The sequence below is a fragment of the Solea solea genome, chromosome 16 (assembly GCF_958295425.1).
Source record: "Solea solea chromosome 16, fSolSol10.1, whole genome shotgun sequence".
Lineage (NCBI taxonomy): Eukaryota > Metazoa > Chordata > Actinopteri > Pleuronectiformes > Soleidae > Solea > Solea solea.
The window spans coordinates 12,016,976-12,044,503 of record NC_081149.1 but is presented as its reverse complement, the minus strand read 5'-3'; the positions used below and the strand labels follow the sequence as shown (position 1 = coordinate 12,044,503).

The 27,528-nt window shown below is 44.4% G+C and overlaps 1 protein-coding gene across 1 annotated transcript in view; it reads right to left on the bottom strand.

Moving 5' to 3' along the window:
• Positions 1-3,793: 3,793 nt before the first annotated feature.
• Positions 3,794-27,528, bottom strand: part of shank1 (SH3 and multiple ankyrin repeat domains 1) — a 70,121-nt gene continuing 46,386 nt past the window's right edge. Inside the window, exons 16-28 of the mRNA XM_058652928.1 lie at positions 16,421-16,503; positions 16,165-16,289; positions 15,613-15,748; positions 15,413-15,493; positions 13,114-13,122; positions 12,775-12,801; positions 12,623-12,679; positions 12,309-12,424; positions 11,759-11,882; positions 7,643-11,165; positions 7,406-7,411; positions 6,235-7,122; positions 3,794-4,975 (exon numbers count right to left, since the gene is read on the bottom strand). Coding sequence (XP_058508911.1) covers positions 4,888-4,975; positions 6,235-7,122; positions 7,406-7,411; positions 7,643-11,165; positions 11,759-11,882; positions 12,309-12,424; positions 12,623-12,679; positions 12,775-12,801; positions 13,114-13,122; positions 15,413-15,493; positions 15,613-15,748; positions 16,165-16,289; positions 16,421-16,503 — 5,263 coding nt within the window. The 3' untranslated portion in view covers positions 3,794-4,887. The remainder of the gene's footprint in view (positions 4,976-6,234; positions 7,123-7,405; positions 7,412-7,642; positions 11,166-11,758; positions 11,883-12,308; positions 12,425-12,622; positions 12,680-12,774; positions 12,802-13,113; positions 13,123-15,412; positions 15,494-15,612; positions 15,749-16,164; positions 16,290-16,420; positions 16,504-27,528) is intronic.

The window sequence follows — 27,528 nt, the reverse complement described above, 5'->3', positions numbered from 1 at the left end:
GTGCTGGTCCTGACATCATGCAATCCTTGTTCAGAAGATGATCAGCAAAACCCTCCACAAAGGGGGTTAGCCACAGATGATCAGTGAAAGGGCAAAGTGAGCCGTCAAGCAGTGGAAAGATGGCTTTCAGGGAGAAGTGTGGTTAGGAAAACCCTACTCCTCAGAGAGTGGACTCAGGCTGGAGTTGACCTCAAGAGCCACGGCACACAGATGTCTACAGGAGATGGATCACAACTACTTAGTTCCTGATCCAGAGACCAACATCAGATGCATCTTATCAGAGTGAAAGAGGAACAAGACCGAAGACACTGATACAGGCTGCTCACCTCTGTGCTACACTACATTGATGCAGTAGTTTGTGCCTAAGGAGCCTCATATTCAGTGAATGAAGGAACTTTTTATTTATGTACTAAATAAGATTTTTAACAATCTTTGGAAATATGAACTTTTGTATGTAATGTAACAACGTTTGAAACATTAAAGTTGAATATCCCGTCACTTCTAAGTCTGTCTGAGAATCTTTTTAGGCTTCAGTTCAAAGCAAGTGTCAATGTTTTTTGTGCTATTAAAACACGGTGGCCTCTCTAGAGCTGACCCAGTTCATGATATAAATATCATTCTGGGGTAATGGAAAAACAATTCATTCAACCAGTTGATTGTACAATCTTATTTTGATGTCAAATAAAACATGACTTAAGATAAACCTATACCAAATTATTTATGCCATTAATATAATATAAGCATTAGGTATGACAAGTGGCTGGCAAATAAATAACTGGACACCTTTTGATAGACACGGAATAAAGTCACAGAAGCCACATTTTCAAATACTATCGTCATCACTGGACACTGAAGTTAAGATTGTTTAAAATGGAGTTATAGTAAATTCAAATCTTTGGCACATTTTTTTGTCCCAATTTAGACAAAAAAAAGCAATTTAACAGTACAGAGGAAATTGTTTTTTTTTTTTCAATAATCGAAATTTTCTTCCCTGTCATTTTCCCTGCACCTTACAACACTGGATACACAGGATTGTTTTTATCCTGTTATTGTGCTATTGTCCAAGTCATTTTAACCACTACCAAAGCATTGTACTGTGGCACAGTGAGGAGCAGAGAAGGATATAGAAGATATGTGAACAGCCACTAGAAAACCAGCAAGTCTTGTAAAAAAAGAAAACTATTTCTTTCTGAAAAATGAGTGCTTTTTTGTTTAGAGTAGAGGCTTCATACATACATGAAGCCTAGTTGTTCAAGTACATTCTAAATCAACTCTTAAATCTATTTGGGGGGCAGGAACAGTGGAGAAACAATTGTTAACCAGAAATCACAATACATGAATTACAACTTTGTTTCTTTATCTTTATTATAATTCTAACAATTTATCTCTTAAAACATTTGAAATTCATATATGATTATATGAATGTGTGTATATGCATATAACATATACATATATATTTATACATATATATATATATATTCTGTAAATTACCTTTCATCTGTTCATATTTTCGTTTTTTTAAAAGATCTCTTAAAGGAAAGGAAATGCTTTCTATAAAGTTGGACCGATTTCTTATGATTTCTTTTTTTTCTGTCACTCTCGATCAAAACTAGTGAGTGCAATGAAAGAATTAGACACACGTCTCCAGTTTCTCACCAGTCACCTAAACGAGAACATCAGCCAGAGATGATTTCATTGAGTCTTTTCCAGAGATATTAATCTGCCCTATTTGAATTAGCAGACCTTTTTTTTTTTTAGATACCTGATGGAAAACAAGCAAAATCGTGGCTGAGGCTTTAGTTTGAACAGGAAGCCACGTTCTGCTTGTTTTATTCTCTCAGACACATCGTCCCCTTTTTTGGACTGATCCACTGAGGGGAAATGTGTGAAGTCGAGTCTGCTAATGGAAAAGGGGTCATTACATTAAATGCTGGTAGTTAATGAAGAGCTGTGAGCATACTGGCACATGTCAGCGACTTCAGAAGGTGCTTTGTACAAACAAGAGGATGCAAATAGAGTGGAGCTGTTAATAGAGTCAGGTCATTAACAGTGGAAGAGGGCAGATGTGGAGTAAAGGTCGAACTGTATAGAAAGCAGAGCAGTTAAATAAATACACTTTACCTTCTCATGTTAAACATTATTTGGAAGACAGAGATTCTTTAGAACTTTTGAGACTTTTTTTTTTCTTTTTAAACATCTTAAACCATAATTAGATGACCATTATTTTCATCGTCCTTATTGCTATTTCCCTTGCATTCAAATATAATCTTTCTTTAATCACCAGCACAGAAACCAAAAAAAAAAATCTTCTTTAAACCATTGTCCATTCACATATATAGCGTATGTGTGTGTGTGTGTGTGTTTATGTGCACTTTGAGTGACGTGATCTATGAATAGCCGTTTATCTTCTTGCAAAAAAATAGACAGCAGGGCCAAGGGGCAGGCGTGAACCTCCGTGTTCATTTCCCAGATGTAAAATGCACGTTCGATATGTGTCCAAGGACTTGAAAGCAGCAGGAGAGGTGAAGCGTTGTTCAAGGTAGAGAGGTCATGAAAGAGCCCTTATATTTGATCTCAGCAACAGTGAGAAAAGCAGGATTGAGGATAGAATGAGATGCAAATGTATCCACGAAAGCTGACGGGGAAAACCAGTAAATGGTTCTCCGAGCACAGAAAGACATTTTTTATAAGTGACCAATGAAGAGGAGGAGCCTATATTCTCTAGGATTACTAAAATAAATCAATTATTAGGAAGTGTTTTGAATAAAGAGATAAAACATTTTCACTTATGTGTCTTGGGCATCCCCAGAGTAACAGTTGCTACATGTTTAGCATCTGCATAATACTAAGTAGGTTTTAAACAGAGTGAGAAAATCATGTTTTAGGCCTTAAAGATCAACATGTAATTTAAAAAAAAAAAAAAAAAGTATCTTCACAGGCCGACGACAGCAAGAAGGAAAGGAAGTGATAAGAAATGTGCTTCACATTAAGTTGCAATGCTTCTCGTCACATAGATAGAAGCAATGTTAGGGGCACAGTGCCCCAAATAATTATGCATCTCTCATTTAAAAAAAAATACCTCCATATAGATTTTCTATTTAAATATATAACCAACACGATTTGTTTTTCGCGGCACAGTCAGAACCAGGGAGACTCTCTGAAGCTGCAATAACAGTAAGGACGATGAGAGTAATGATGTAGAGTAACAATAAATCTCTTCATATTCAGTATTCCAGTGTTCCCATTCCCATTTAAAAATTGTAAGAACAATCATAGTATTAAAATTCGATATAAGTGTTACCCTCAGGTCCCCATTGGCCAGGTGGCTGCTTGTGTCCTCCTGGATTTCGTGGAGAGAGGGGGAGAGAGAGAGAGGAGGGCACGCAGAAGGAGCAGGGGGGATTGAGTGGGAAAGAGCAAGAAAATGGCAGTTTTTCCTCTTCCCCTCCCTGCTCCTGTCCAGTCTCCCTCGCTCAGGTCTGAATGGGTGCACAGCAGTTGCCAGTTTTCCTGGTAAATAAAATCCTCTGGTAGATTTCCACTTCACGTTGTCCCAACTGAAAGCACCGTCTATCTCCTTTAATACAGCTCGGATCCAAACGTATATTATTGTGTCTATATATAAGGTGTCCCATGAACTCGTAACACAAACACAGGTGAGTGCTTGTGTGTGTGTGTGTGTGTGTGTGAATCTACATGTTGGTGGATACATGCAGCATGTTTAGTAGCAACGTGTGTGTGTGTGTGTGTGTGTGTGTGTGTGTGTGTGTGTGTGTGTGTGTGTGTGTGTGTGTGTGTATGTATCAGTGTTTTTGTTTTTTTTTTATGTTGTTGGTCTGGGCACTTATTTTTGCTACAAATTTGTGATACAGTGACCAGTCTGTATATATGTTATTATAAGACTTAGGATGATAAAGAGCGATAGAGAAACACACTAACGACAGAGCCCTACCAGACCAGTGGTGAGGTAAAAACAAGACCGAGCCTATCACAGCCACTCAAACAGCGAGCGACCTCAGCCTGAAACAAGAGCACAAGGATACACAACTTAACTACACGCGTCCTCACCACCTCCAAAAACACGGGGAAGCCGTCATGGTATTCTGCCTCGTATCATTCTGTGTCCACACACACACACAGACACACACACACACAGACACACACAGACACACACATAGACAGACAGACACGGCCTCATTCCCTCAGACAATCATTGTCATTCGCCCTCAAACACTCATCATCCTCTATGATCTTCAGACTCTTAAAAAGTAGCATCCACTCGCGCCGGGAGGGACTTCTAATTGATTGCACTCTAAATGTTCTTGATGGGTTTCACTCTTAAGATTTTAAACTGCTGTCTGATGGGGGGGGGGGGGGGGGGTAAGATGACTTTTCAACAAGATGGCTTTACAGCAAGGGACACCTTTATCTAAAACTGGTCATGGCCAAAAAGAAAAGAAAGAACAACGACATACAAACTAAGTGGCTTCTCTTTGTTCCTCCAGGTTTTGGTATAATCTCTGTTCCTTCCATGTACGAACTGCTGCAGCCACAGTGTCTCCATAAGCTTTTTTTGGATGAATGGGTGTTTTTGTTTGTTGATTGTGACCGTGCATGCATGTGGGGAAGTGTCGGGGTGTAAATCAGCCTGCCACAACCAGGGAGCGCCAGCCGGTTTATTTATGGATCATCAGCCCTTTTTTTTTTTCATCCCTGTGTTTCCATCTCCCTTTGGGAAGTGACTCCCCCTTTTCTTGCTCTCTGTGTGAAATCTGTTCCCCTCTCATTTGTCGTGTGAATCCACCATGGACAGCAGCAGTTGTGTCTTCCTCCCTCATTGCCTCCAATCCCTCCTTCCTTTCTCTTTAATTCTCTGCATTTGCAACCTCAGCTCTGGCTCACGTCATCTCTCCTCCTCTCACTCTGTCCATCCCGAGGTGAGAGAACAGAAATAGGAAATGGGCTGCTGGACAGCCTGAGGAAAGAAGCACAAACAACAATTGCCTCAATATAGATCTATAATCCCACATGTCCCGCACAATGTGCCTTACATGATATGAGAAAACAAATATGAACTAGTCAAAAATGCAGCACTACATCAAAGTCTTCAGCGGATTCTTGTGATTCTCCTTCTCTGGGTGTGGTTATTGTGGATTCTGTTTTAGTGTCCACTCCAGCAGTTGCATTTGAGGACAACAGGAAGACCCTACATATAAATATGCTACATCCACATGGGTTTGTTAGCCTCCCCAGTCATATATTCATGACCTGTTGAAGTTTTCCTGAAAGCTCCAAGTTCAGGATGTCTTGTACAAAGTTCCACTTAAGTAACAAGCTGCATAAGAGTGGCAACAAGTAGGTCAAGGAAGGAGACTCACTGAATTGACTTCCAAAGGAGGTCATTTGTTTTGGGCTTAAAAGGACAGAGGACAGAGATGAGACCACGGATATTATTGATCTGTCATCTCCAAAGTAGAGAGCACTTTGAGCTGCCAAATGATTCTGAACTAGCGCCTCTTCCCTTGGACTCACCAATAACTTGTTGTTTACATCTTTGTTTGCACAATAGCTTAGTGGAATTAACTCTCACAGCTGCTGCTGTCGTGGTCTCACATACGGGCTCAACTGCGGCAACTGTTGGTGCTTAAGTATGGCGTATTGGACCTTTAAACTTAAACCTTCTGGTGCAACAGTGACTTTTCCCATCAGGTGACTTTACTCACTCTGTATAAAACATCACTGATTTATGTCAAGATATGATCAACACTATTTTCACTGTGAGGTTTTGTCATGATCTCTTGTGGCTTTGGCAGCTGCAGAGCAGTGAAGAAATAATGCTGTGACAGGCCCCAGATTTTACACTTAATTACTATAATTTCCATTAGCATCAGTGTCATGTTCGTAGTATGTTTCAAATTATGAAAGTGGATGCAGATCAGATTCAGCCATTAGAAGTATGTGTCATCAATACATACAGTACATGGTTCATTTGTATTTCATCCCAGTAATTAAAGCAATGTAACGCAAATGAAAGCATATATGATTCATTTCTGTAACTCATACCAGTAGATGGCATGGTTACAGTTGTATTCTATTGTAATGTAAATGAATGTTGAGTTTTGTCCACACAAGTACAGGTAAAATAGATGATATGTTCATCTGCATTGGTTAAAAGAACTGTGAAAAGGTATAAACATATAAACTTAAATGAAGTGGTGAACTGTGCAGCCATACCTATCAATGATGTTCCTCAGGGCCCGTTCTATGTTCATGCGATGGCCCACTCGTGTCACACCCAAGTCCAGATAATCATCCTTGGTTAGAGAGGGCAGGTGGGTGCCGTCGATCTCGTTGTCCAAGAAGCGCTCTCTGTGCTCGCCCAGGTTCAGGTATCCTAGCCAGTCTGCAACGTCATACTTGGTCCAGTAGGGCAGCGGCTTGGAGGCAAATGGCTTTGTCGGGGAAGGGGGCGGTAGATGGGGGTAACTCAGGCAGGTAGGTGGAGGGAGAGGATGCAGGGGTGGAGACGAGGTCCCGGACAGGAAATGTGTCGGTGAGAGGGATCGTGAAACAACCAGAGTGGAGTTTGGAGGTGGAGGGGCACCAGAGGGGGCAAACAGGGGAGGAGATGGCGAGAAATAAGGATCACCTAGAGGGTTCCCAGGTGATGGAGGAGTAATTGAACCTTGAAGGTCATACATGGCACTGTATAGGGGCGAGGTGGGGAGTAGTGGAAGGGAGGATGGACGTGGTGGGCCCAGTTTGGGCCTCTCTGATGGGGAGATGAGGGGGCTTGGTGCTCGCCTGCGCTGGAGCATGTGTGATTCTGCTTTACGGGACTCACGACTAGGAATGAACTTGAATTCTAGGGCTTTGGTCCGGTAGACAGGTCTGTGTTTGGGGGAGGTGGGGTAAGGGGAATAAGTCGGGGACAGTGGCGAATGGCAACGTGGAGGCTGCGGGGCAGCTGGGGGCTGTGGGGACGGGGATCGTCCCCAGTTGGGATATTGGGAAACAGGCGTGGGGGATGGGGACAGTGATGGCTGTGATAACGAGATTGGAGATGGGGACAGGGATCGAGCTGAAGGCGGACTCAGAGCCGAGACTGAATCTTCTGAAAATCTGTAAACAGAGGGTGAGAAAGAGAAGTTGTTATATAAGAAATGCACGATAGAAACCACAACACAACAAGATGTAAAATATGCACGCACACCAAGGAAAACATTGCACAGCTATTTCTTGGACCTCTGGATTAAAATCATTTTATACAATCTATTTAAGATTATGTAGTTTAACACAGTTGCCTCTGCTTTCCTATGGACTCACAACAGGCTGTAAAGTGAAGCAGATATTAAAGGTTTACTTTCTTCCATAAAGAAAACTGATGCGGAAGCGGCACTATTACCTGTTTCTGCTTCTGAGAGAAACACATGGAAAAAGCCAGAGAAACAAAACAGGTTTACATAGTGTAGACACAACACATGACATAAGCAGACAGTACAGTGTCAATCATGGGGGGATGGAGTCACAAATGACAGACACACACGAGGAACACAGTTACAAAAAGACAATGCTGTGCATCAACAACTACAAAAACAGTGGTTCATGTTGTGACATTAAAAAGCCAAAACCTAGACCATACCTATGTCTGCTCAGTGTTCTCTGGCTGCTCCAGCTGTCCTTGGTTCTTTGTTGCAGTTTGCTGCTCAGCTCATTAATGATGCTGGGCTTCATACTGGATGCAGGTGGGTAAATCTTCTTCCCCTCTAAAAGTGTCCCGGACTGGCCGCCTCCATCACTGCTCATCTGACCCTCACCCCAGTGAGGCTTTATCTCAGGAGTGCGCGGCCGATCAAAGTACGGTGAAGTGGATCGTACCATAGACTGCACGTCTCTCATCCCATATCCATCATGGCCACTTTCATCCTCCAGCACTCCCTCCTCGACCTCGTCGTCCGTCTGCTCATCTCTTCGTCTGTGGGAGTGGAAGGATGGAGGAGCGGTACTGGTCTGTCTGTGTAACTCCCCAGCGCGACCTCCGTCTCTGAACCTGTTGGCTTTTGGGTAGGTGGAGGCTGCTGCTGTAGCATTCTGCATCTCAAATGTTTGTCCGTCCAAGTAACTCATGTAAGAGTCTAGGAAATCTCCTCCCCTCTCCGATTCCCCCACCCCGCTTCCCCCTGCCATACGTCCTCTCTCCCCTCTGTCCAGCCTGTCACGCACACTAGCTCCACTGTGAGCTAGGATGCTATCCAGGTGGTGGTCACTGCTGCTGCGGCTATCCAGCTCCTCAATCCCAGAATCTACTACTGTCTCCTGGGACTCCCCTTTCTTGGTAGCAGGGGGAGTCCGGTGGTGCTCCCCTGTCCTTCGACTGCCTATGATGGCGGTGGAGGATGTCGTATGTGTGGTATGTGTTCGCTCCTGGTAGAGCTGAGTGGAGGTGCTTGTTGTGGTGGCAGCAGTGGTGGTTGTAGTGGCACAGCTAGTGGTCATGGCATGGGAGGCAGTGCTCCTATGAGGAGTAGAGGTGGCAGCAGTGGAGTAGTGCACTGGGGGACCACGGTAGGCTGGGGGAGGCGCAACTGTGTGCAGGGGAGGAGTGGGAGAAGAGCGCCCAGGGGTGTGAGTGCTGTTGTAAAGGTGGTGGGAGTGGGACATGGAGAAGGGTCTGTGGTAGGATCCAGATGGAGGTGGTGGTGAAACTGACGGGGGAGCAGAAGGTCCCGCTACAGAGGTGGGCTGCAGAGTAGACGGTGAGGGAGGGGGCAGGGGATTGGGCGATGTTTGGGAAGGGGAAGGAGCTGACTGAGTCAGGTTAGCCACCTCACTATCATAAGATGTGAGGCTAGAGGCGGTGGAGTCCCCTGCCTGGGGTGAGGGCAGGGGTGTATGAGCAGGATACCCGCTGGCAAATAGTTCTTTTTGAGGGGGTGGTGGCGGGGGTGGTGGGGGCGGAGGCGGTGGTGGTGGAGGGGGTGGTGCCTGTTGTTGGCGGAAGTTGAGGCTGTTAGGGCGAATCCCGTGCTGCGAGTACCCTGAAATTCCCCTGTCAAAGCTGTTGGCAAACTCCAGTGGAGGAGGAAGAGGGTCTGCGTAGACAAACTCATCGTCCGCATCAACAGAGGGGGCAGGGGGAGGAAGAACCATCAGGCCAGTGCTCCCAGTCGTTTTCAATGTCTGCTGAGCACTAGTAGGTGGAGGAGAGGGAGGGGTGAGGGACAAGATATAGGCATCAGTTTGACTTTCCATCCTGAGAAATGACGGCCTGCGAGGCTCCTGAGACTGTGTCCCCTGCTGGGCAGAGCTATCAGCAGCCTGTTCTGCCCTCCTCATGTAACCCTCTCTTTCTTTGTCTCTCTCTCTTTCTCTCGACAGCTCCCTCTCCCGCTCTCTCGACCTCTCCCGCTCCCTCTCCTTGTAAGATGGTTGATACGGCTGAGACTGGTAGTGGTGCGTGTGGACTGTTTTATCCTCAGAGAAGCGAACTCTGAGCCCCTCGCGAGCCCCTCCTCCTTCCCGCTCCCTCTCACCTCCACTGCCCTCCTCACCCCACGCACTGCTGCCAACCCCTCTGAGGATTCTGGGTGAAGGTGGGCGACCAACTGTGGGTGTAGTGGCAGCCAGAGAGGATGAAGTAACCAGGTAAGAGGAGCTGGAGGACTGAGCGACAGATGACACTGGCTGAGAGGTGACAGCAGATGAAGGAAACACCACACTTGACATCTGGCGGGTAAAGTGGGGCTCTACTCCCCTTCTGTACCTGCTGTCATCTCTCAGAGCACGCTCTCTGGCAGCAAGGGCAAGGCCTAATGGTGATGAGGGGTCAAGTGCCTTGCCTGTTAGCGGGTGAATAAATGTAGTGCTAGAAGAGGGTGCTGACTGCCTGCCTGCTGCTGTGTACAAGTCAGTGGGAACAGACTTGGGCTGATAGTCCGGAGCAGGTGTGGAGTACTCAGGTAGACCAAAGGCTGGAGGCATACTTCGGGTGTGATGGATAAAAGTGTCCCCAGAGAACATGCCCTCGTCAATTGACTTGGATGGGCGCAGCCGTGTGGATGAACCGTCGGCCTGTATGCTAACCTGTTGCTGTGACATCTGAGTCCTACTTAATCCCACCCCGTCACTCACTCCCCCAAGACTCACATCCTCCTCAGCAGACATAAACATGGATGCGCTCTTCCTGCGGGCCTCGTGAAATCGTTCTCTGTCTCGGCGAGCTGCTCCAACAATGGCAGCCCCAAACTGACTGGTAAAGTCCTGGTTATCCTGGGCTCGCATAGAAGGCAAGGACGGGGGTGGTGGTGCTGGGATGGAAGGCGGGGCTGGGGGTTGAGGAGCAGGAGTGGAGGGAGGAGGACCATGAGGTGTTTTTGTTTCATCTGTCTCCCCTGATGCAGGAGCATCAGCCTCCACACTGCTGCCCTGGCTGCTGCGTCCACTGCTGCTGGTTGAAGGAGCCTTGACAATTATGGTGGGGATGGGGATGGAACTTTTCTCCACCGGGCCTTTGCCCCCCAGTGTGCCTTGGCCCAAACGCAGGTCCTCTACCTTAGATTGCTTCACCAGGGGGCCCTTGCCTCTCCGGGCTCCTCCTTTAGGACCTCCTGCTCCAGCCCCACCTGCACTGCGGTCTGTTCGCTGGGGTTGACTCTGGGTAGTCTGTTGTTGCTGGGGTATTACTGTGGCAATACTAGAAGGGGGAACAGCAGTGCTGTAGCCTCTCCTAAGACCCGCTGCCTTTGCCCCTCCACCAACTCCTATACCAGCTCCAAGAGGCTCCCCAGTATAGGCAACCTTTCGCGAAGCAGTCCTGCTTTGAGCAGTGTGGGCAGCAGCATGTGCATATGAGGTTGTGTGATCCACCGCTCCGATACCAGGGCCAGTGGCAGGACCACCCGCCCTCTCCCTGCCTCCATGGGTGAAGTGCACTGACTGGGAGAAGGGCTGGTAGTGCGCAGAGGTGGATGTGGACTGGGACACAGAGACAGAGGGCTGCTGAGATGACTTGGCTCTCCAACCGAGGGGCGGCGCAGAGGAGAATGGAGGGTCCGGTGGAGCAGTGGTGGGAGGTGGGGGGATATCATCTGGGCCGGGCACCGACAGACTGCGTGCAAACTTCATGGCTGGAGGATGCAGGAACTGTTTCTCCTCCTCGGGAACCCCTGCAGTACAACAATCAGACATGGAGAAAAACACAGGGTTGAAACATGGCCACCTCTGTCCACGTACAGAACGTACAGATGGAGAAGAAAGAGAACAAGAGGATGATGAACAAGGACACAAGAGTAGAGAGGAAATGAAGCCAGAAAAAGTCATCTTTGAGACTGTCTGTATAAATCTGCCTGCCCATCTCCCTGCCACAGAGTCTGTCCTCAGTTCTTATGTCTGTTAGTATGTAGCCTACATTAGTTAGAGCTATATATTCCACAAACAAGAAAGAGAAAGAGTTAATAAAGCTTCCTTAAAGCAACACACCAGAAAAAAACAAGCCATCTGAATAAAATAGAAAGATTAGTGGCACTTTTGTTTATAACAAACATTAGTAGGGTGAGTATAAGACAAACAGATACCTTACTTCTACAGTGCACATATAATATGCATACAGTTATCTACAGACATAAAGCGCACACATTTGTTGGCCACAGACAAGACATTGTTGGCCATGGACAAACAGGTCAGCACAGTGTTGACCACTACTGTTTCAGAGGACAGACAGACAGGTGGACAGAGGGCCAGAAAAAACAGACAGCCTCACCGATGGATTTCTGCCGCAGCATACCATGCGGTGGGCCGTGACCTGAGGTGTACTGTCCACGGGCGTAGCCGAGTCCCAAACCAGATGACATCATCCCCACCCCGGACTGATCCCCGTAATTTGCCTAAAATAGTAAAAAAAAAAAAAAAAAAGTGACAAAGAGGTCAGAGAACAGAAACAATGAGCTGAAAGGGACTAAAGGTCACAGTTTGGTGTTAAGTAGAATTGATTAAATGTCGATGCCATAAATAAGATTCAATGCTAAGGTTCATATAAGTCAAGAATAAAACACACACAATATATGATCACCGTTAGATGTGACAAGTTGTTGCTGCAAACATTAGCATCATGTTAGAACTGTGAACTCTGCATCCTCGGTTTACAGTACAAGTATCCAAGTTGGAAACTGCCTATATCTAATAAATCTGAAAGGGGGCATAATGTCTGTGCATAGAAGCGTATCGAGTGTGATGCCAGACCATAGTTATCGCAGGAATACACATACAGTAACTCAGGACTCATTAATTGCAGCATGTTTCTCCATACGCACCTCATTGCCATAGAAACTTCGCCCTCTGTCTCTTTTTGGCCCCTGTCCCCGAGTCCCTGGCGCCTCATTGGTGCTGATTGTCTGCTGAGCTGCTGCAAGAATTTCATCTAGTTTATCTGAGAGGAAAAAAATTAGAAGAGAAAGCAACAGGAAGAGGGAGAAAGAGAGAGACAAAGGGACATCCAACAATGAAACAGAAAAATGGACAGCAACAACGTTACAAAAACAAACAAAACTGTGTGGAAAGCGACAATCGATGAGGGTGGATGAGACCAAAAGGCAGAGATCCACTGAAGAAACACGAGGTGCCTTACTCAAAGCCATCTGATAGACTGTCCTCTTCTTCTCTGTAACTTGTGAAGATTCGAATTCTGAAGGAAAAGAGACAGAGAGTGAGGAAAGTGGCCCACTGTCGACAGATGTACTGTAAATACAATGCCTACAGCAACAGTGTACCAGAGCATACCTGATTTTTTTTTCCAAGGGGTAGCAGCTGGAAGGAGGACAAAAGGAGACTTAAGTTTTGGCAGGAGTGAAAGTGCGATACAGAGTTGTTACACTGAATACTAATCATAATCCCTTGAGCCTGACAAACTGAGTCACCCCACCAGGCTTTTCGATCTTTGATGTAAAAAGAACGTACATCGTGCCCACGCTTTAAAGACAAGTGAAGCATGCACACTGGCGATACAGTAAATATGCTGCACACACAAACACACACACACACAATACGCTGCCTGCCGTTACTCGCTATGACACACTTGAAGACACACACACACACACAAATGTGGAATTAGACTCCCACCTCGCTCCACTGTTAAATGATTAGGATCCCGTCCATGATGAAGTGTGGACAGAGGAGACAAAGAAACACAGAGTTAGTGGTTAAGCCAGTGAACAGTGAAAGGACAAGTCCATAAGGGAGTAAGGAGTGGAAACCGAAGGTGACCCTTGAGTGTGTTCATCCACTGGTGTGAGTGTGTGTCTGTGTCTGCTGAACAGTGTTGGCTGCCATATTCATGCTCAAGCCACTGTATTTATTAAGCTTAATTGAACAGGGGTTAAATCTTAATGTTTGACGGCTAAATGAGCCGTGAAGGTGTTTGGTAAATTGTGTTTATTTTAAGTGCAGAAATACTTACTGAGCCACACTTTTGTCAAAACACATGTACAAACTCGTGTAAACAGTGAAATCTGTCATCTTAAATTCACTGCACAATCGTTTCCATTTGCATGCCCTTGTTATCTTGCGGCATGACTTCTAGGTGAACTGGGACACTGCACCAATCACAGAGGTGAGATAGTTTAACAGGCGTCACGGCTAAATGAATTCTAATGCATTTGAATAAGCATATGGCCGCGGCTGACATGGCTTCGTCACACATTGTGCTTCTCTCACCTTGATCCAGAAGGAGGCACAAGCAAAGACGACCTCAGTAATAAGGCTCCTGACTACAAATGAAGCCGCCGCTGCTCGAGAAAACTTGAGATATCAATTGATAAATGCACTTTCCTTTTCAGGACTGAGAGTTCAACTCTCACCCTAATATTTATGTTTTAAAAAGAATCTTATAAAAATGTATTAGATTTTGTTGATGTTAAAGGGCTACAGAAATATTGAAATATATTCGGTTAAGCTGGTATCTGCCTCTGGCACTTTTAACACATGTATGCATGTCAATGCTCAGCACTGTGGAATGATGATTATCAGATAACCAGTTGTGTCATTATGTAGATCCTCTGGTGATATATACTTTAAAATCCTCAGCCCCTGCTGGAGTGAATCTGTGAGTCGTAAAAAAGACTTTGGCCTGTCCAGTATCACTGAATATACAGGAAGAGCACAGAGTGTGTGATGAGCACTGGATTATGTGTTTCAGTGGGGAGGTGGGTTCAGATTTCAGGAAACTGGTACCTGGTGTTTCAGACTGGGTGCTCATGCTTTGTGCTGGTCAGGTGAGGGCACGCCACACAGATAAGGGAAGTGAGGGAGGAGACTGGGAGTAGGGATGAAGCAAAGGCCTGATCGATGTCTGACTGTCGACTCTCAACAGGGTTGGCGTCTCACATTGTTTCGTAAGAGAAAAAGTACTGAAGCTGCCCCAGCAGCCCCACATGTCACTTGGTACTCATACATCACCAACCATGCTTAGAACCAGAGAGCAGCGACAGGTACAGCAGCAGCAAGCATCAGAAATGTTTAGAAGATAAAACCCAGTCATCAATAAAACACTGGCCGACATTATGATCTGCAAATGGGGGCGTTGGCCCTCAACATGCACTCTCCTCCCACTGTTTTGCCTCAAATAGAGATGGCATAAACATAGCCACACATAATGCTGTTCCCATAGCAACCATACCCAGAACAAAGTTGTCTTTTTTTTTGTCTAAGAAAATTACTCATCTCAATAATTTTAACCTGGGTGTGATTTCTTCCAAGTGAATCAGGGGCGGTTTCAACAAAGGATACGGACAAAACAGGGACACATTTTGCAACTTAAGATCGTTAAGATCCTGATGTTTATGGCACCTGGAAACTCTTATCGTTCCCCTGCAGCGGTTACCCTGGAAACAAATGTGTGAGTGTGTGTTGAGCAGTGGTAGGCTGCTCTGTGGATGCTGGGGTTAAAGCTGAGGGTGGGCCGGGGAGCAGTGGTGGGGTCCAGAGGGAGTAAGAGGGAGGATAGGCGGGCAGTGAGAGGGGGATCACAGGGTGGATGGCGACACTTTTTCTGGGTGGGGTTACCTGTAGTGTGGGTGCTGGAAGTGACAGTGTGGAACCTCTGAAAGAACAGTGAAATGCATTGAGAGCGTCATCCATGGCGGAGGCCAATCTTGAATATACTATATCCCTCTCTACTTTCTTGCTGTCTAAATTTAGCCCGAGCTCAACTCCCCGTCTCACTTTCAGCATCCTTAATAACCCCTAGCACTGTGGTTTCACACTGTTTCTATCATTCTTTATCACCTCCATCTATTTCTACTCACTAACTTTTTTTCTCCTCTTCAGCTTTATGGCTCTCACCTTCATCTGCTCACTCTTTGCCATCCACCCCTCCCCCTTGTCAGAAAAAAAATCTAATTGATCTAAGCCTGTTTCTCACCCATCTCCTCCAGTTCTGAAGTCATGGATTTGGATCGTAGGGCGATGGCCGGCGTGTTGAGCCTCTTACTCTGCTGGGGAACTGGAGAGGAGGAAACAGACAGCGTGCAGCAGTGGTCAGTCGAGCTGTTCAGGATCAAGGCTCAGTTACAGACGGCATTCAACAACACCACCTGCCTCAGGTGTAGGAGACGGACTTACTTTTCTTTCTCGAACCATCCTCCATGTCAGGGTTGCGGGTGACCATGACAACCTTGACCATGAGGCTGTTTCCACCTTGCCTGATCATGTTGACGACCTGCCGGTGACCAACTTTAACCACGTTCTGACCGTTGACCTGTAACAGAGATGCAGAGTGACGACAGAGGCTGTGATCCGCTTTGTTTTTACCACCTTAAAACAATGGAAACTTCTGAAACAATGACACACACATCACCCACAACATGTTTTCCTGCTTTTTAGATTCTTTGATTCCCTAGTCTTTCTATTGTGTGATTTCTTTTTGAGTGTCGATTTATTTGACCTAGTTTGTCAATCATTTCCTGTGTGGGGTAGATGCTGCTGCTTCCAGTCATCAAAGTGCTCCTGTGGCTGCTTGCAAGACAAATTTACTCGAGGACAATAGTAAATAACACTGAATAATTTCAAGGAAAGTGAGGTCATGAGCTCTTCAGACAGTCCTGTAAATATTACGGAAACCTGGGAGTGATTTCAATTACACTCTGATGATGCAGTGGTAAATCGTGGCAGTACCTCTATCAGGAAATCCCCCATCCTGAGACCGGCTCGCCAGGCCACACCTCCCTCATCCACTGACTCCAGGTACTGCAGGGCAGGAAAGGCCGGAGTGGGAGTGAACTCCTCAATAGGAGTCTGAGCTGGAGACACACCATGAATATATGGCAGGAGAGGGTGCATTAGTAATGCACATAAGACAGTATGCCATGTATTAATCCATATTTAAAGGAGTGTGACTGCATGGCAGGGGGTTTGCTTTGTATTTTCTTACCTTTGGCTCCTCTCAGCACAAAGCCAAACCCCTCACTGTCTTTTTTCTGCAGAAGTACAGTCTTTTCTTTGATTATGTAGTCACTTGAACAGACGAGACAGAGGAGACACAGAGAGAGAAAGAGAGAGAGAGATTTTTAAATGACAGGAGAACATGTGCTGTACATCCCTGCAGGAATGCATTCACCCTTATTGGAGAGGATGGGTGGATGATAAGGAAACAATAAATTCTGTTGTTGTCAACTTCTTCGTTCTGCCACTACTCCTCTCCTCTGCTCTGTCCCCCTCTGATGACATCACACCCAATTCAAGCTTGTGCCGAAAGTAATTTAACATTTTATTTGACTGAAACTAGGATGAACGGATGGATGGAGGAGACACCTGTATAGATAGATAGAAAAAACTGAAGATAATGAGCATGGTTATGGTAGATACACTATATATCACTTTTTAAAAAACAATTTCCTTACTATCTTTATTAGAATTAATAATAATGCAAATAAGTGTCCCATGTTCAAAACAAATAAAAGCGTCACTGATTTGATGACAATTAACTTCTAAAATGGAGACAATAAACACTATACTTAAAAAAAATAAATACAGATCAAAAAAGGAAGTATTATCAGTCAAAGACCGGCCACAATACAAATGTGATCCCTGCAGTCGTAACATAAAGTTGTTACTGTTAATAACGTGTGATTAATTTGTTGTACGTTTTTAACAATGAGTCCAGAGCCAGTTTCTACCAGAACCTCAGTAAGAAATGCTATAGATGCTTTATACAGCACGATGCCAAGGCTGGTTGCCTCAGCAACCACGAGAACTGGACGCATCAGGGACACTTGCTTGGTAGGTCCACACCAGAGCCAGTAATGTAATGGTGCGCCATTAGTCACTGACAGCAGAGAACTGTGTGCTCACAGGTGGAACCCAGACTATATTACTACAGTGTGTATTCTAGTCTATGCTGTGGCACAAATGAGAATTATGTATGTGAAGAGTGGTGAAAAATAAAGTACAAATATACAAGAAAACCTTAAGAAAAAACTATTTTTAACTAACTAATTAATTAACTCCATTGTTGAGGATTAAACCAATGGATCCAAATCTTTTTGACATGTGAACACTTTACAGAAAGTAGTTTTCAATCAATCGATGCCCACCATATCCAATAATAAGGATTACACAAAAGTCAATTTCAATTTTCCTTTTCCTCTCCCGTGGGACAGATCCCCAAAGATCGACTGGACTAAACAACAGAATTGCACATTGCACAAGCGACATCAAACTGCAATAATAAAAGGTTTTAAGTCATGGTCTAATGATGTAATGTGTAATGTTTAACAGTACAACAGCAGCAACATGAGCAGCATGATTACTGTTAGTGTTGATAAATGCTGTGTGATTCTGAACACTTCAACATGATATGGACAAAATTGGTGGTTTTTACACCGTTACATTGATACTTTTTTATGTAAAGCTCATTTATGCAACTGCACAAGACAGAGGAACACGATATTTAACGGCAGTTTTTACACACTTTTAATGAAATCATGATTTTTCTAAAAGCAAATATAACACTAGTCAAATTCAAGATGATGTGGAAGATGATGTGTATTATGTCAATAACAATAGACTTTTGATGGCATGGACAGAAGAGTCATTATGCTACAAACTCTTGGTAACTTCTGCAGACACCGACTGCAGAGCGTCTCTGCATCGTTGGCTGACACCTTACAGGAAACAGTCGGGCTGGCTGATTGAAAACCAGGAAGAGATTGTACATATAATCAAATGTGTCTCTCTGTTGTAGTTTGGTTTGTCTTCGTTTTCTCGTTTTCTGTCTCTTTGAGGTTGCGTTTGTGTCTTTATACTTGTTTTGTTCCACATTGTGATTGCTAGACTTTTACATTTCTGGGCCAGTTGGTTCCCTCCACTAACATGAGATAATCACACACTTCCCACATGGACACTTAACTACTTTTACCACCTCCACCAGAGACTCGTGTCATGTTATGAATGAAAAGCCCGTCAAACAATCAGTCAGTCAGTGGGTGAGTCACAGAAGTATACATGTTATGACAGCTGTAACATGCTGATAAAAACCCACCGTGCAACAAAACACTTCCAGCCCACTCCGTCTGTTCATTCTTCCCTCTTCAGGGGCTTTTCTTTTTTTCCCCCCCACTTTTCCATCCTCATGGCCGTACCTACTCCACACATTTATCCGTATCACCTCTCTCTCTCCTCCACTTCTTCAAACTTCTAATCACTCATTCATAGTTTTATCTAATCACATTTTCCTCATGAACTTTTTCATCCAGTCCACCGAGTGCATGGCACTCTCCACAGACTCTGATTTCCCCTCTGCCTCTGCCTCTGCCAAGGCTCCGTCTCTTTGTTATTCTCATTCTGTGCATTTGTGCTGCTCAGCCCAGATCTCAAACACTCTGAGGTGTCAAGTGGACAAATGAACATACAGAATACTAACAAACATTATGGCAGGAGTGAGCGGTGGACACAGATATATAGATTACTCTTTTGTGTCTCGGAGTCTCCTCTCATCATGTGACTGTTTTCTGAGTGACACGAGTAACGAACTGTAGCCCATTAATGTCCCATTAAAAACTGTGTGCCTTTCTCCATGAAATGAGCATTTAATAGTTAACCTGAATCTATTTAAAACCTAGACCTGCTCTTTGACAAAAAACAGATATTTTTTTCACATTACAACATTTCCCTTACTTTAAATTGTTGGATCCATATTAGTAAAATCAGAACATACACACACGCACACACACAGTTCACCCTGCAGGGCTGCTCAGTCCCTGCAGGCAAATAAGCAACAGGTCACTAGAATTCATTCATTTATTGAGCTGAATGAAAATCCAGCTTGTGACAAGGCAATAAACATCAGTTCAGGACCATCAGAAGCACCAACAAAAAATCATATTTTTACACTCTTCACCGTCAGGCCTCACTTTTATGATCAGTAGAACAGCACATGCTGTCAGAAGGTTTCCTGTGTGATGGTACAACATGAACACGTCAAAAATTACCCTTGAAGAGCTCTTACATTTATCACTGGGGGAAAGTAATACGGTCTGAAGGTTTCTGGTTACTTTAAACTAATGGTGCCTCATCATAACTGCCTGTTAGGAAGCGCTTTTAATCCATCAGCATCATGAAGCATTGAGAGGTAAAAGCACAGTGTTACGATGTTAGAATGATGAGGACTGCAGCATAAATGCACGATCAAAACACATAACGGGAGCAGAATGACAATCGCCAGGTGATTTTCGGTGTGAACAAACTGTTCTACAAAGTGTTTTCTTGTCATGAAACTTGTGTGTTTCAGAGCTGCTGTTGTCCATCCCATATACTCACTCCCCCTATCTGTTTGCATCCCATCCAACCAGCACGAACTGCTAACTCAACCTCTGCCCGTCTTCACAGATAACATCAACTTAGAGTTTGACACTAGCGCTGTCCCACTTCAGTGGCTGGATCCTATTAAGTCCAAATTTCAACACCGGATACAAAAGGGGATAATGATGCTCCTCCACGTACAGCTGGGAAAAGAATGCAGCCTGCTCACAACCAGTGTACCATCACGGACACTCACACGTCCCCAAATCCAGTTAGAGCACTCAGTTTGTCCTTTGTAAAACCAGGGAATGTCACATGACACGGTCATATATGTATTCAGATCAGTCAGTGACTTATGAAGTCCGACATAAATGCATGTAAGCAGCTGGTTAACACTGAGTTAACCATCAATGAACACAAGCCAGTTTATTGCTCGTGTTGTATTTAGCCTGCTTTCTGACAGTTTGTGGGAAATTTATCATCACAAACTGGCACAAGTTTTTTTGTTTTCTGTGAGGCTCCGGCTTTGTGCACTGCATCCTTCAGAAGAGCCTGTGAACTGGAACACATTGCTTCCCTTTAAGTATCCGCAGCCCAGCACAGTCTCAGTGACAAGTGACTGAGCTGGTCAACCCAGCAGCACAGTGTACAATGCGACTCATACTACGCAAGTGAGTAGCCAGTGAATGATTCTGCTTTGGTCAAGTAGGTGTCCACTGAGGTGTCAGAGGAAATCTGTAACCTGTCATGCATTCTGCATCATTACAACTCCCTTTCCCATACACTGTTTCTGTTCTATTGGCAGAGTCTTTCTCCCCCCCCCCCCCACACACACACAACACACAGGTAAACATACAGAAATGTGACACACATCACCGGGTGTGTATACATGCAACTAACCAGCCAAACAGAGGAGGACAAATTTGACATTTGCTTGCCAGATCATTCTGTTTGGATCAAGCAAAGCATAATCACTATCCACACACACACACACACACATGCAGGCACACACACTGACATGGTCATGCATGCACACAAACAAACATGTAATCAATCTGCACATCAGAAATAACAAGAAGCATCACTTCTGCCAGTGCAGCATTGCTGGAGGACATTTGTTCTCAGAGCGATACAAGGCAGAGAGACAAGAAAGCGCCACACACACACACACACACACACACACACACACGTACATACCATCAAACACAGAACGGCTGCACTGCTCATACAGCTGGGGTGTGCAGCAGCAGAGCAGCAGCAGCAGAGCAGCAGCAGAGCAGCAGAAGCTCCAGTCCGTCTTCACTCACTCACACACATACATCACACACACACACACATAAATTGACACTGACTCAAACTCATCCATCTGCAAGCATGCGCTGCAACATCTGTCAGTCTATGTAATCGATCCTGTCCTGCCATCCATGGTGTCCACAAGCATGCATCCCTCCCTCCACCACCACCCCCATCTCCCCTGGCAACTAAAGGAGAGAGGGAGGGAGGGGAGTATTAAAAGCCATGGCAGGTACCTGTAAATGAACCAGACGCTCCTATTCACAGGGCCGAGCGACGGCCAGGAAGAAGAGAGGGAGAGGGAGAGGGAGACATCCTCTTCGCCGCATGCCCCCATCGCCATTTCCTCCCCTCCCTCTCCTCCTCCTCCTTCTCCTGCTCCTTCTCCTTCTCGTCTCCCAGCCAGACGGCAGCAAGCACAAGCCGCGGAGGAGGAGGAGGAGGAGGACGAGGAGAAGAGGAGGAAGAGGATGAGGAGAGAGAGATGGAAGAAGGGAAAGGGAGAGGGCCGAGCTCTCCCAGCCCCTTCATACTTAAGACAGAGAGGAGGAATGGCAGAGAGTGTGAGAGAGAGAGGGAGAGAGAGAGAGAGAGAGAGGGGGTGAGAGAGAGAGAGAGAGAGAGAGAGAGATGGTTTTCTGTGACTGCGACACAGAGAAAGGGAGAGAGAAGAGGAGCAGGGAGAGAAGGATGAGGTGGCTTAAATGGAGAGAGAGAAATTGGGTAATTTGGGGAGCGAGAGAGAGAGAGAGAAAGAGGTGACAGGGTTTCCTTGAAGGGGATTCATGCACACACACACACACACACACACACACACAGTCCAAACATTTGTGCATTTATGCAGTCAACTCACACTCCTTTTCCCCTTCACCCATTCATCTCCTCACTTCACCACTTCACCTATAGTTTACACTGTATACGTGTAGTATTGACTGTGTAAATCAATCACTGTCAGGATTTTCATTCATAAAAATGGCAGATAAATCTCTGCGATACGGTAAACAGGAATGATTTATTCAACGGGGAATGGTCGGAAGCTCTTAAAGTTTGTAAGTATAACGATAACAATAACAACAATAATGTAATGATGAGGTCTTAATCTTACTATGATGATGTAATATTACACTGATTTACTCTCATTTGTACATGGAAACATCAGCTGCATCTGGAGTCTCTGCTGCTGCTGGTTTTCTCCAGCTTCTTATTGACCCCCGCGTGTCTTTAAAAACACACTTCACTAATCTCACCCACCCAACCCAACCCCTTTACTTCTAACCTCTAACAAACACACACATAACACCCCCCCCTCCCCCCCCACACACACACATTCCATCTACACACAAGCTGTAAACAAAGCATGAATGAGAGGGTAGACCAAGCAAAAAGGGGGTGGGGGGGAGAGAGGAGGAGACGCATCGACGCAGACAGGAAGAGGCGAGCGGACAGAGAAACAGCTGGTGGATAAGTGGCGGAAGGAGGAAGAGGAGAGTGAAAGAGAGAGGAGAGGGACAGATTCTCTCGAAAAGGCACTCACATCATCTCTAATTCAAAGCCTCCTTGCACGATTGTCGAAGTAGTCCTACGTCCTTCCTTCTAGGTTCCTCCGTCTCCCCCACTCTCTCCTTCTCTCTCTCTCTCTTCCTCCCCACTCTTTCTTCCTCCTGCCTCTCTCCTGTACTTATGGACGATCACAACTCTTGTCCCCTCTCCTCCCTCTTCTCTGCCTTTTTGTTTCTGTCCCTGCATGTCAGGTTATACCGCTGTGAGTCTGCCAGTACAGTATGTCAGTGTGTGTGTGTGTGTGTGTGTGTGTGCAAGCATGTGTGATGAGGGGGAGAGAGAGGGGAGAGAGGGTAATTTGTGTGTGTGTGTGTGCGAGAGAGAGAGAGAGAGAGAGTGGTATGAGTTATGTTACATACTGTATTGCACAAGCAAGGCGCGATGCATGCGTCTGACAAGAAACAAACCACTACAGCAGTGGTACTACAGCTCTGCTGCTCTGCCACTCTCCCTCCAAAACCGCACCATCGCTCGTCCTTATTTGACCCACTGTTGGCCCAAAAACGGTCTCCTGTGGGCTGCCAGAGGAGCAGCAGCATGTACAGATTGTGTTGAGTTGCTTAATGCATCTGTGGCAAGGGCAGAGAGAGCAGATGAACCATCCGTTCATAGCTTCTTTTTATTCATAAATACAACGCCGTGTTTTATAATCTGGTTCAACGCTAAACGTCTAAAAAAAATGCGGGTAAAGCTGAAGCTGACATGTCTTAAATGTTGTTGAAAAAGGTGATTTTTTAAAATTTTCTTCTCATTCTTATTTTTCTTTTGCTGCAGTGTGCGGAGCCCACAGTAACCAATGAGTCCATCAAGCCCACGGACCATGACTATGCGCCGTATGTCTGTCCTAATAAAGCGTCCTATGAACTGCAGGACAACAACTGACAATAAAGTTGTATTGTATCGTATTTAGGAAGCATTGGGGTTGAATTTTTAGGAATTTCAATTGACCTCGCCTTGGCTGTTTAGCTTTAGGAACTTTAGCTTAGGAAAGGTGGATAGTAATATTATCCTTCTGTATTATACAGAAGGCAAAAACAGCCAGAGGCAGTGATAGACAAAGGAGGGATGACATTAAGTTGAAGGGTGGATAAACATACAATATATCAAGTTAAAACAGTTCAGCTTAGAGACTGACAGGTTTCACTTGATCACACCTCTTTATACTATTGTTTGTCCTGTGCTGGGGTGAGGATCCATGAGTGGTAGGAAGATGACTCTGTCCATGAATGCCGAACCAATATTTTTGGGCTAATGTGAGACATTTATCAAAGAGATGTTCAGACTTTTCAGTCTGCAAATCCTGTAACAGAACTGCTGTAAAGCGAGACAACGGCCAATAGAAATCACAGTCTAATTCACAGGCAATAAAAACATACTGGTACAGTATATGACCAGTAGCCATAGTCGGCAAACATACTGGTTTTTAAGAGATGTTACTGAGCAAGTTCACTGAGTTTATTATTCTTTTTATACACCGTTAGAGAGATTATTATAATCTGTATTTCTTACAGCTGAGAATCTTGCATATAAAACGGCTTCCTTGTTGCCAAATGTCAATACTTTGGCCCAATCAGGGTGAAGTCCTTATAACATGTGACAACAAGCGAGAAGTAAATCTTCATTAACAACAATGCTGCAGCATTACTTGTATCGGAACTAGCAGAGTATATCTTCATTGAAAGACCAGATATTTATCCATGATGTAATGTTTTTGCTTTCATCCTATCTGGCTTTGGTAACTGTGATAGTCAGCAACAACAGACAGTCGGTTAATCCGATCCCCTGTCAAGTATTCCAATTTGAAAGAGGCTGCATTTTCCACAAAGCCTTCCCAGATGGTTCTGTAAAAAAAAAGCAAAAAAAAAAAGCATGTGATGCACCAGGAAGTACAGCTGCTCATCTGCAAAAACGACATGACCTCACTTTAAGAGAGACACCAGGTTTCCTGTGAGAACAATACTCTTGTCACCTTGATTAATATTTTGTTTTATTTGATTTCCCTTTTTCTTATCATTTCTTATCCGGGCTAATATCCGATTCAATTACAGCCAAAGTTTAGCAAGAACATCTACATCTACAGCAGCTAAAAAAAAACAACTCAGAAACACTACAATTTTATACACGTTAACCATCTTGACTGTTGAAATTGAAAGGAAATAATTCAACAGAGTATGTTTTCCATGGGTTTGAAGTCTGCTTAGGTTATTGGACTCAGTTGATGTTAAATGGTGTAACCATGGTAATAGCAGTGCTGAGAGATATAAAAAGTGAAGGTTACATTGATGCCATATTGTCTGTTATGCGTTGAGATGTGCAGCTCAGAATCAGAGAAGTAAAGATTTGCTTGCAGTGACTCTTCATTATTAAGCTAAAAGTTGCTAAAGATGCTCAGTGTTTTTAAGAATTTTGTCATGAAAAGCAAACACAATTTTAGACCTTGCTGACACTACATTAGAAGCCAAACAATATCACTGGGAGTCACTGTTAACCTCTGCTGCGACATGTTTATTTTACTTATATAAGAGACTAAACTGTTGGGCAAAAAGAAAGGAAAGACGTATCGGTTATCAGCCCAAACACTCCCGATATATCGGCATATCGGATATAGGCAAAAAGTCCAACATCGTGCATCCCTACTAGATATATATATGTATATACTATATATATACATATATATATGTTTATTTTATAGCCTTCAAAATTAATTACGGTCTTACTTTGGAATACGGAATGAAGCACTAACAAACAAAAACCCAAAGCATCTTCTGCATTTCTTCTTTCACCTATGCTCCTTCATCCCCTCATCTCCCTTTAGAGTGCCCTTCAGCTTCTGACCTCCAGATGGAGACACCACAGGGGAGGGAGGGTGATAGGAAGAAAATTAAAAAGTACAGGGGGGCTAGCAAAGCAGCGATGAATCGAGAGTGAGGGAGGGATGCAGAGATGGTCAAGAGATGCAGCCGAGTATAGAGGGATGAAAGGAGGGATAGGTGAGATATTACATGAAGAGATAAAGGCTGCAAAAGTAGGCCCATGTGAGGGCGGCTCTGAGTCAGCTTTGCCTGTTTAGCCAAACAAACAGTCTTGGGCTCCGTGTTTGCTGCAGTACACATGGCTTTAATTAACCATGATGTGTGTGTGTGTGTGTGTGTGTGTGCAAACATAGTAAGTGAGTGTAGAGTTTGCATGACAAATGTTGATGAAAATGTTGATGAAAAGCGTGTTAATAATACATGATTCCATGATAGAGAAACACTGGTCAATGTGGGCACGAAGAGAAAATAAATCATTATAAAATGAAAGGCTTAACAGAGGAAAATGAGGAATTCTGAAGAACGATGATGATAATGATGATGACTGATAAACGAGGGAAAGAGAGAGGCAGAGATTTCATATGAATAATACATGTGATTGACAAAGGCTTTATTTCTATGTAAATAATTCACTCTTTGATCAGCTCAACTCCTGGACACTAAAATGAGTTAAAGGAATAAAGTCAATCGACACAGGAGAGTCTTAGCTCTTTGTTTGGGTCGACGTTCACAATAATTAAAACAATATAAAGATTTTCCAATGATGCATCTCATGTGTGCTGAAGAGAGAAATGTAGTTGCACGACAAAATGCTGATTAAGTGGCAACTGGTCAGGACGTTACGCCTTAGAATCTGAACTTGAGATTCACAATTTGACTGGCACCATGTTGAGGTTTTGCAACTGGAAAATCACATACGTCCCGTAATCACACAGGCGTCTACTCATATGTACTGTGCTTTAACGTCTATGGTCCTATATATGGTAACGTAAACGACAAAACTGACTTCATGTTCAGTTGAAGAAGACCAGAAACTAGAGCATGAGACCATTAACTCTTAAGGTAAATATTTACTGACTTTAGAAGTCAAGTCAAGAGTCATGTTCCCATAGAGAGAGATCTTTTTGCAACCAATGGAGTCGCCCCCTGATGGCAATTTAATTTATTCTTACTTCCTGTTTGGCATCACTGAGCAAACTTCTACTACTTTTTATACGTATATTTATATACGGTCTATGATTAAGACATAGTAGGTGGATGTCTATGTGATATTCTGTCGTTTATGTAGGCATTCTGAAATTTAAATATTATTGTATATGATGTGGTTAATCCCATGGCAAAAGTGATACATGTGCAGTCAGATAGGGTGGGCATGAAGGGCAGTAATGATCATCTGATGAGATCATCGTACTTCTGAACACAAAGACATTTCAGACTTACTCATCATGGTATAAAGGCACCACTGACATCACTGACACAAGTTCACTCCACCTACAGACTGCATCCTGGCAGCATGGCTCTGCACTTGAGGACCAAAAGGCCAAACGCACAAAGGAAGCAACATATTCTAACAATTCCCATGTGACAACAAATTTGCCTGTTTGCTCATGTTACATTCAGCGAAAACAATGAGTCAAAACACAGCTGATCAACCTCTGCCTTTAACCATGTAGCAGCTGCTAGACCTAAGGCAGAGAATCCTCACACAACGTCGTCCTCCCGCATGAATCACCCACAACACACCACACACACTGGTGATGGCTGAAGTGCCCACTGGAACCTATGAATTAGTATGTTAGCATGCTAACAATTCTGCTGCCATGTGCTGCAGGTCGAGAATTATGAAGCTATAGAAAATCACTCACTCACTCTCATCTTCTACTGCTCTATCCTCCACATGAGGGTTTCTGGTGCCAATCCCAGCTGACACTGGGTGCGAAAGGGGGGGTACACCCTGGACAGGTCAACCGTCCATCACAGAGCCACATGGTGACAAAAAAATCATCCACTCGCACACTCTGTGTCCAATGTGCCTAATCCCCAAATCTGCATGTTTCCTGACAGTAGCAGGAAC